At 45.4% G+C, this 10,246-nt stretch overlaps 1 protein-coding gene across 2 annotated transcripts; it reads right to left on the bottom strand.

Moving 5' to 3' along the window:
• Positions 1-389: 389 nt before the first annotated feature.
• LOC147905949 (uncharacterized) lies at positions 390-4,360 on the bottom strand. Of its 2 annotated transcripts, none has more exons than XM_087375785.1 (8): positions 2,607-4,360; positions 2,196-2,423; positions 1,993-2,058; positions 1,805-1,873; positions 1,617-1,688; positions 1,319-1,534; positions 1,104-1,200; positions 390-988 (listed from the first exon to the last, which is right to left on the bottom strand). In XM_087375785.1, exons 1-8 carry the CDS (start codon positions 3,894-3,896, stop codon positions 951-953), a joined length of 2,076 nt encoding a protein of 691 aa, XP_087231911.1. In that variant the 5' UTR covers positions 3,897-4,360; the 3' UTR covers positions 390-950. The 2 variants fall into 2 exon arrangements, with proteins under 2 accessions (XP_087231911.1, XP_087231920.1); XM_087375794.1 differs by having other exon boundaries at positions 1,104-1,197.
• Between the last annotated feature and the right edge of the window lie 5,886 nt (positions 4,361-10,246).

The following is a 10,246-nucleotide window of genomic DNA, read 5'->3' as shown; positions in this document are numbered from 1 at the left end:
ATGATACATGCTATCGTGCAAGTGTTGATGAGAGAATATAATTCGTCTTAGCTGTGGAAATATAAATGAGGAGACCCCAAAATACTCATTATAGCGTGATGCTGCTCTTTAGAATGTTGTGGTTACAAAATGAAAGATGATAAATGACAGAGTTTAGGTTTCCTTGTTACAAAGTGAACAATGTACGGGGATTAGGATGATGATGTTGACCTGTAATTGGTTTGACTGGATGAGGTACTTTTTATGTCTGGAAGAAGAAATTTCATAGGTTGTAGAGTTTCAAGGTATGGAGAAATTTCCAGAATATCACAACGAGAAAGAGCCTCGAAAAGAAGCTTCAAAAAAATTGCAACTCTGACGACCACAGAGGTCTGCAGTGCTCAAACACAGAAAAGAAAAATCTGATGCAAAGTTTCCAATGTGTAAAGAATCAGTACAGTCCAAACAATAAAAAACCAGAATTCTACAGTAGGAAATCAATAAGGCCGACGTTAGATGTTACATGAGTTCTGGACCTCAGTAGTAAAGAGAGCAGTAAGTTGTTAGGATAATACAGCGGGTCTTTGAGGGCCTTGAGAGGGGCCCTAGATATAGCCACGCCAAAGACAACACAGCTGCCCCAAAGGTCTAGTCCAGTGTTTGTGGTACTTTGGGGCAACGATGAAGTTGAGAAAACCAGGATAATGTTGGAAGCAAGCACCTTGCAGATTTTATACATTGCTGGCTATGGAAACAGATCCTCTTCTTTCTCTGTGTTGGGGCCGTTAGAAGCTACCACTCACTCAATATGTAGTTCTGATCAGCCTGTCCTTCGTCTTCCCCATCTAAGTAGTCTTCCCGCACAAATAATCCCCTTCGGTTAAAAGTGAAAATTGGTACTTCAGTTGAGATGAAGTTTTTGATGATGTTGGCATTTAGAAGCTGAAATCTCTGGTGGAGAACATGCAACCTTAGAGTTCAACTTTCATTTGCCCAGGAAACATTGGCCCTGTGATGAGAAACATCCAATGCACGTCAGACATATTTGTCTTGGTTCTTATTACTCTGAAGGCTCCACACACCTCTTAGACATGCTCCTCTTTGAGTCAGTGAGCTCGTTTTACCTTGGATGCCAGGGGACGCAAGAGGCGTTTGTCTGCCTTGTGCAAAGCCCATCTGCACAACACTTTGTAGTTCATCGTCCCAAGCCTGTGAAATCTGCTGCAGGATCACGACAGATTGCGCAAAGATTAGAATAGTATTACACAGCATTCTAATGCCGGCTCGCAAAACAAAACATAAAGTTACGTAAAGAGGGGAGATATACAATGAGGTTTACCTGTGAGACGGAATCTGCGTAAGCATCCATGGATGCCAGAGGGGTGCTGGCGGATCTTCTCAATTGAGGATCTGATCCAAGGCAGTGAACATCGAGAGGAGGACAAGAGCCTCCTACTTGCAAAGGGCCCTGCGGTTGCTGATGGAGAGAGGGGTAAGTGTTAGAGTTCTCAGGGGCAAAGAGCAAAGTTGGGGGAGCAACTCTGGGCTGAATCATCTGCATAGTAAGAACGATAAGCGTTAGCATAAATTCTTGCAAAGCAATTCCGTATTCGAGTCCAAATCTTTCTTGGCATTACCTCTTTGCCGAAAAGGCTTTCTATGTTGAATTCTAGTCTTGGGTTCACTGCAGCTAACTTCATGGACAGAAACTGCACTCCAAAACATGAGAATATCGATCAGACAAGAGCCCAAAACCTATTCGAACGAGAGAATTGCCTTCAACATAGCAACCATCTTGAAAACACATTCAACTCGATCATCTCACCTCCACTTGGCGCTGCAGGGATTGGACGTAGTTAATTATCTCATCAAGCATCACAGCTTTGCCAGTGACCTGATGGAACAAACCCAATTTGTTAGCTACCTCACGGCCAGCGTTAGCAATTCGTGCAGATACAACCAGGCGTACTGCCCATCATCAATGCAGAACTCATGATACGCAAATCGTCTCACCTTGCTACAACCAGGGACAAGATCTTGCAAGAACTTCATCCGCTCACTAATCTTTTCCCTCCGAACCTGTCCAATCGCTACGATCGTGAGTTTATGGTAGCGAAGAAATCTTTCACGTCTTCAACACGATAGCATGCAGGTGTTCATGATCACAAATGGGCTGCAGAGGAAGCTATAGGAGGAGCTCAGACAGTCAAGCTTACCCTCTCAGCCAGACTGTGGCTGTCTGTCGCTTGGCCTCTTCTAGCCCGCACATGAATATAGTCGGGCTTCGGTGCTTCTGGAGGTTTTGAGCTTTCTTTCACAGACTTCGGTGTAGAATCATCAGAATTCCCACTGTTACTCTGCTCTACTTTAGACTTATGTTCCTCCTCCTTCGCACTGTCCAAGCTTTTCTGACGTTTCCGTTTGCCTTCGTCCATTTCAAGATCCTGAGAGCAAGTAGACGGCAGATTAGAGCAACTTCACAGCACTGCCGGCGCAAAAGTTCTCTCTTTCTCGAGGGAGAAGCTTCATCTCTAAGACGAATCCTTGATTGGAGTCTAGACAATGTATCAAAGATAAAATCAAGCTTCGGACCCTAGAAGACAGTTCCTGCAGATTTAGGCATTCACCTTCATTTCCATCGGATTGGCAACACCAGCAACCTCCTTCGATCTATCCTTGGATACAATTCTTCTTTTCTTCCCAGAATTGTTCGTCAAACCCTGAGAAGCAGGTTCGCAGCCGCCTCTTTCGCAACTAGACGATGCCTCTTGACCCAGGCTTCCGTCAGCCTCATCTGAGTTCATTGACGTGCAGTACTTCTGGGTTCCGTCGCTGCCGTCGATCCGAGAAGGAGAAGAAGGTCTACCTGATCGCTTCTCCAGACCCTTGGGTTCCTCCATAGGTACAGCTGCTTCCTGTGCCGCCTTCACACTGAAATTCTCGGGCAATCCGTTGTGCTCCGGACACCCCGCCGAACGAGCTGCTCCTACCGGACTATTTGGAGCTGAACACTTCGGAGTGAGATGGCCGCTGTTTACCCTGGTGAATTTCGCTGGAGTGACCTTGTCAGAGGCACGAGGTGCCGATCTGCTGAATGTCTTGCCGTCATCGGCCATGGAGTAAGACTGCGCGAGCTCCGAGTAGCTCTGGTTGCTAAAGCAGGAGAATTTGGCAGCTCGTTCTGCAAAGCCAGGGTCTGTGGAGAAATTGGCGAGGCAATGGGAAGCGGCAAGATTGACACCCTGAAGCGCCAAGCCTCCCTTGGATGGATCAACTGTGAGACCGACGCTAGCTGCGCTATTGACAGAGCCCCAGTTGCTGTTGCCGAGATTTAGAAGCTTTTCTATTTCGGACAGTGGCGGAGAAGAAGAAACCAGGGAAGGAACACCTACATTGCTTCCCAGTCTGCTCATGAACTCTCTCACAGATGCGCCCTCAGGCAGACCATGCCCTCCCAGATTCATGCGGCTTCCTTGCGCACTACTGTTCAAGGCAGGCAGCATCGCCCCCATCGAGGTCGCGTACGCAAGTTTCTGGCTCCCCAATCCTTCCCAGCTTCCATTCCCGCCCAGCTCCGAAGGGTCTGTGAAGGCTTGCGGGTTGCCCAGCCCTTCCATGGAGAATGCAGATAGAAATCGTCCATCCGCGAAGCCGAAGCTATTGCTGGGGAGCTTCACGGGCTTGTCAAGGTGGGAAGCGGGGGTTTGCCATCCCTGTGCGAGCTCTTGCTGGAATTTAGCGGGGGAAAGATGGTTGTCCAATTCAGAAAGCATGGAGCTGTGGAAGCAGGAAGAATTCGGGGAGGGGAGTGGCGAGTGATCCATTGTGGTGGCAGAGGGATTGTTGAAAGAGGAAGAGATCAACGAGGAGCTCTGGCTGTTGGGGTCTGCGACGGAGACATGGGACAAGGAAGCCATGCCCTGGGAGTATGAACCGCGACTGTCTTCGTCCCTTACTCTCTCTCTCCCCAGCGCGTACTCCTCTCGCTCTCTCAGCCACTAAGCGCTGCTCTTCTTTTGATCTGCATTCACGTCCACCGATCCTTGCGCTCCTCGAAAGGAACCTCTTTCGGCATAAGCAGGTACGCGAGGAAAGCCTGCAATCCCACTTCAACCTCTGGAGGGCACGTATATACGATCGGGAGGAGGGCTGTCCGAATTGAACTGTGCGACCTATAAGACAACCATGAGAGAGGGAACAGTGGAAGGGGGGGGCAGGGACATCAAATCAGGAGCAAGGAAGGGGAGTTCAGGTGAGAAGCAAGGGGGGGGAGGTACCATGGCGCAGGAGGAGGTGTCAGCGGGTGGGAGAGCAAAGCCACAAGGGGGGCGATGGCGAGATGAAGCTCTGGCTATGGCTATAGCGATGGAGAAGAAGCAGCAGCAGCACAAGGGAAGGAGGAGAAGAAAGAGAGAAGACGAGAGGTGATAAGTAGTAAAGCAGACAGTCGTTCCGGGATGGAATGGACGTAGGGAGGCGAGACGTTCCGGGGTGGAATGGACGTTGGGGGACCGAGATTCTGAATAGCGGAGGATATCGCTATTTGCCGTGCGGTGCGCTTCCGTCACTTTCTCCGTCTGCTAACCCCCGTCTCTGCCCCCCTCCCGGTCCCTTCTCTCTTTCTATTCATCATTACCCGTCCCATTCCCCCCTCCCACTTGGCACCCCTCCACTGGCTCCCAGCTTCCTCCAGCTGGCTGCCCCCCTTCCCCACCCCTTTTCCCCCGGTCAACCCTTTGAATACCGCTTTTCGCCTCTCCCCTTTCCCGCCCTCTTGCCCCCCGCTTCTAATCACCAAACCGTTTTGGATTCTCCCTTGGCTCAAATTCTCCCTGGCTCCATTTGACTCTTAACTCAACTCACATAGATGTAAATTCGCCCCCCCCCCCCCCCCCATGCCGCGGCCAGCCGAATCGTCGGACGCCTGCGTCCCATGCCCACAATTGAATCCCACTACGCGCAGCGTAGCCCCCCGGTGACTACCCCTTGATCGGGCCAAAAGAGTGAGTTTCAATATAGCCCCTTTGCGCCGCTATAAACTTAGCAAAGCAAACCCCTCGCTCAATCACCATGAAATGGACCACAACAACCTACTTTGTAGTCGGTAATCCTGCAAGTGAGACAGTGTCTCTACAATGGAGGGCTAACCAGCTAGTACAACAACAACAAAAAAGATCATATGCCTACCGTGGGGAACAGATAGCACCTACTCTCAAGCAAGGCCATAGAGAGCTCTCGTCTGGGTGATTTCAACATGTGAGCTAACAACCCAAAGTGAGACAAATTAGAAGTCATTATGATCCCTCAAAAGGTGGATTTAGCCCTAATAATGGCAACCTCTAAGATACTTACCCATCTCTCTTCTCTTTTTTTCCAAAATGATGAAACTTCTTATTTCTCTAACTTTCTTTCCAACAAACTTTCAAGTATGGCTCCCAAGATTTCCTTTAAAAGCCTTCACCTATTTAGCCAAGCATTCACAAGCCAAGGCCATGCAAGAGAGTGCCTTATATGATCTAGTATGATCTCTCTTCTCTCTTCCCTTTTAATCAAGGAGAGTGCACAATACGCGTCTAGTGAGTTGCTCTTTTGTGCAAGCTAAGACATGCCCCTTGAGAGTCATCTTGAGACTTCTCTCTTCTTTGGCTTCTCCATGAAAGGCCATGATCAACATTTCCTACCCACCTACCTCCCCATACAAGCATCAAATTTCCTTCTATCACCTCCTTTACCGCCATTCCTCCCTTGGTCTCCTTGCATATCACCGGCTCCTTACATCATTGTATAAAGTGTCTAGGAAGAACCGTTTGAACACTTGTTCTTATTTTCAATCCTCTCAACTCAAATTGCATGCCACCAATAAATTCGACACGTTCATCGATCAAGTTGTACAAGAAAGACAACTAACAACTACCACCTCGTAATTATGACAAATTTCTCGAAGGTTAGAGATCATCCTATAAAGGAACACATGTTTTTATGGTTCAAACTTCCATTCACTCCATTGAGAAATTGGTTCATTGTATTTAAAGAGAATAATTTGGTTCAATTAGCTTTACGTAAAGCTGTTATCTTGATGATTCGGATCTTCCTATATCAATGAAAGCCATAGCTACGTCCTAAAGATTTTCAATCCCAAGTTGACTCCAGTCCATTGTGCATTAGCTTATATACTTTTCCATTGTTCAATTTCATTTATGTAAGTCAATCGTCTCCATTGCTTGTAAAAAGGTATGACTTCGTCCTTAGTAACATTCATGCAATAATAACTTTATATTTCAAAGCCATACCTTGCTTTAGTGACTTCACAATATGCCCCCACGTCTTACAATATCACCTTTATACCACCCTTGAAATTTGTGAACACAAGAGCTATATTACAATGTTGTTTGGGAAGAAAATATTTTATAAATCGGTTGTTCGATGATGTCTTCTCTTTTATCCCCATGTTCTCACCAACTTTCACGTCTACTTAAGTTTATGGCATTAAGATGTTTTCATTTCCTATTGACAACGGCTTTACATGGTTTGAAAATTCAGCATCGTGAGCATTTGTGTAGTGTAATCTTGTAAGAACGACATTATCATGAAATCACTAGTTTCAAGTTGGGAAGGCATCTCCCTGAACTAAGGAATATCACAACTGTGAGATTCTCTTCATGAAGTATGGATGGGGACTTCCTTAAAGTGTATGGAGAAAGACAACGATTCAAACTCCAAGGAAATCTTTGCAATCTTCAAAGCTATTGTTTATTTCTAGCTCATATAGAAATTTGTCATGTTACCCTTCAATCATGCATGGGGATTATAAAACACAAAAAAGCCTGTACACCTTCTTTCAAAAATGTAACCGTAATAAAATCGGCGGTATACCTTTTACATAGATTATCTTAACTTGTGCACATCGATGCCTAGCACACTGTGCCATGGCCTGGCTTCCAACAATAATAATGAGTGTAGTCTCAGTTCTTACTGAAAAAAATTTCATGTATAATTGATGCCCATGAACCTAGGCCTCGACTTTGGAGTGAACTTGATTGGAACTAGTCCTATCCAACAATGGAGGGGGGCTAATTTTAAGGCACCCAATTATACCATTGGTTTTGACGAGGATATCTGTACATGGAGAGGCGAGCCTCTGTCGGCGATATCAAAATGTTCGGTGAAATCTCAAACATCACTATAGGTCTATTTTAAAAATAGATGCTTGTCACATAGCTGTAATAGACTGGAAGGCATGATTTGCGACAGGGGGCCCACTCGATATCAAGGTAGAGACACAATCTCCATATAGTGATAGGGATGCTATTTTTTTTAAAAATGTGCGTAAGTAAAAATTGGGGTGGGTATGTGAAGGGCAAAGAAGGGAAGGAAGGCTGGGGTGGAATTATGTAATTTGTGAAGCCAATTTTTTCTGTTTGATTTTGTAAAAGGGACCAGGGTTTAGTTGGTGCCACAGAGGCTGGGAAAGGGGATGACGTGGATGGGTGTCCAATCGTACAGTGGCGCCAATAACGGGGGCCGTTAAAAAGAAAGAGACCCGGCAGCAAAGTGCCTGCGGCGCGACGTGACCGGGGACCCGGCGCCCGAGCGGGGCCGTCCAAATTAACGGCAACGGTTAAGCCCTTCACGGCGAGCCCCGCCCCATCAGCCTGGCCCACGCTTGCCCACATTCCAGCATGGCCGCTTCCGATTCGCCACCACAGACAACCCCACGTGGGCAGTTCGCTATTTGACGCATAGCCGACAGAAAAATGCAAGACAGGCAAGGGCCAATGAGTATTCGACACGCGTACTGCCGCCATCCCACGCGCGCTGCGTCCAGGGAGGACTGCCATCCTGTGACCAGGCACCTACTGCAGGCCTAGATCCTAGGTCGTAGAGCCAGAAGGGCCCTACACTCGTGGCTTCTAGCCTGGCGCTGTTTTTTGGTTTTTCCCCTTCATTTTTTTTAGCCCCCCCCTTTTTTTATTTGCTCCCCTTTGGTAACCTTTCACCCTCTCCTTTTTTGTCCCATCATCTCCTACGCATTTCCTTTTTGCTTTAGCTCCTCTCTCTGTCTCTCTCAAACGTTGTAAGGGAATGTATTCAACATAACGCCATCGTATGAGCCATGCTTCAACACTTTAGAAACTCTGAAAAACCAGAAACACAAACAAACAAACAAAGAAGACAAAACTCAGACTCAAGGGTGTTCAAATAATTCTTTCATTGCGTTATGGAAATTGGGTGTGCTTATGCATAACATGACTCTCTCTCTCTCTCTCTCTCTCTCTCTCTCTCTCTCTCTCTTCCCCCTTTATAAGGACAAAAGTTTTGTCTTCTCCCTCTATAAAGCAATGGGGTAATCAATATCCCAATCAATGATACATTCAATAACATTTTGTGTGTGTTTGTCTCAATTGAAGGGGAATAGGATTTTTTTATTTTAAAATTTGCTAATAACCTTGGCATCAAGTATAACCAAAAGAGGGATCCAAAAGTCCATCCATATAGAGTGAAAAATGGAAGAAAGGTTGCTCAGTCTATTCAGTGGGATCAAAAAGTAGCATATCAAGTACGAAATTAGACCCCTAAAACTTTCTTTAGATAATAAAAATAAAAAGGGAAAAGTACCTACATCAAAATGAGAGAATACTCTCTGAAAATATATGCCATTTTCATTCCCAAAAATCCACTTAAGGGGGGGAAGATAAGGTGTCAACAACTAGTAGAAATTGTCTTTTGAAAACCACTATAAATGAATGTGTGTGTGTGCACGCGTGGATGCGCGCACGCCTATGTGTGTGTGTCCTCATCTCATGCTCTCTCATTGGTACCTCTATGGTGTAACATTAAAAGCTCTCTCTCTCTCTCTCTCTCTCTCTCCCTCTCATATGACTTTCCATGGCAAGGCAATTGAGATAGTCAGAACATTCAAATACCTCGAGGAACAGATTCCTTCCAATCACAAATGACTGGAGAGACTTGAAATTGAGCTATTATGCCTTTGAGAATACATGTTTAATAACCAAAACTTTAATGTTGGTATTTGAAGGAAGACCTATTTGATCGACTAGGACTCTAAGCATTGTATATAATGCAAAGGTATGGGGAGGTACTCTCTTGTCTTCCACCAAGAAGGAAGTACAAAAGATGAAACGTTTCGTCACCATCTTCCTTCAAGACAAGAACACCACACCTTATTGTTGCGGGGTCACTACTTGAAAACCCTATACATGACTTGCATTCAAGGGGTAATTATTTAAACCCCTTATATCTAGATTTTAAAAGCCTTTAGAACGATCCATTTCCTATGAATTTTTGCCAGTGCCCTAATTTTAAAACCCTTCTATAAGTATATTTCTATTAAAAAATGCTTTTGCACATTTTTGCTATGTAAAAACCCCTTGTGTTGAACTCGCATGCTATATTTACATATCATGAGTCAGCCCCTCGAGATGCTACTCCATCGACCCATAGTAAATGACTATCTAGGTACCACTGTCTCTGTGCCCGATATCTCAAGTGAGCTTCTACCCATCTCCAATAGTCCTCTCTCTTTATTTCTCCCACAATCTCAAAGCCATTCAACATGCTCAAAACAACATCTCACCCTAGTTATTATGATATACTATTGTGTACTCCCATCATCCCTATTCCACATCTATGGTTATCATCATCATCTCTCTCATGGTATTTGTCATGCAATCTCTCATAAGTAGTCACAAAGCGATTTCTCTCACACAAATAGTCACAAAGCTATCCAACACACTCAAACTTCAAAACTCTCTCTCTCTCTCTCTTTGACACTCAACACACTCATGGAATGAGAATGAGAGGACAATTCCACCACATTATGGCTTGATACCGGTGGATGGTATTTGGGAAAGTTTGTAGGACCAAAGATGAGCCCAAAGTGGCTTTGTACTCTCGATGAGATGGACAATTCTACGCTCACAAAGAAAGGAGGCTCTTGCATGTCACAAAGGAGCTTTTAGCTACCAAACCCAAAAGCCCCTTTTTGGCATACCCTAGTCACCCAAAATTATCTGCAAGACTTAAAAAAGCCCCTACTTTTCTACAATTTCACGCGTGTGCAAAGGCACATGCATGCATGCAAACATGTATGCATAGGCACAGGCACACACACACACATGTGTGCGCAAGTGCATCCATGCACATGCATGCATGGATACTCAAAAAGAAGACATCAAAATATAAAACACCAATGGTAACATTAGTAGTGGCACATCCCATGCCATGCTAGAGTTTGGGGAATACACAT

The sequence above is a fragment of the Dipteris shenzhenensis genome, chromosome 1 (assembly GCF_047967505.1).
Source record: "Dipteris shenzhenensis isolate YYH24624 ecotype China chromosome 1, Dip_SZ_1.0, whole genome shotgun sequence".
Taxonomy (NCBI): Eukaryota; Viridiplantae; Streptophyta; class Polypodiopsida; order Gleicheniales; family Dipteridaceae; genus Dipteris; species Dipteris shenzhenensis.
Note: the sequence above shows the minus strand (reverse complement) of the source record. Positions and strands in the feature narration are given on the sequence as shown.

Coding starts and splice junctions, on each gene's coding strand:
- LOC147905949 (XM_087375785.1), bottom strand. CDS start 3,896: ATGGCTTCCTTGTCCCATGTCTCCGTCGCAGACCCCAACAGCCAGAGC. Junction 1,874..1,992: donor TTGTCCCTGGTTGTAGCAAG/GTGAGACGATTT, acceptor TTGTTCCATCAG/GTCACTGGCAAAGCTGTGAT. Junction 1,535..1,616: donor AAAGCCTTTTCGGCAAAGAG/GTAATGCCAAGA, acceptor CTTACTATGCAG/ATGATTCAGCCCAGAGTTGC.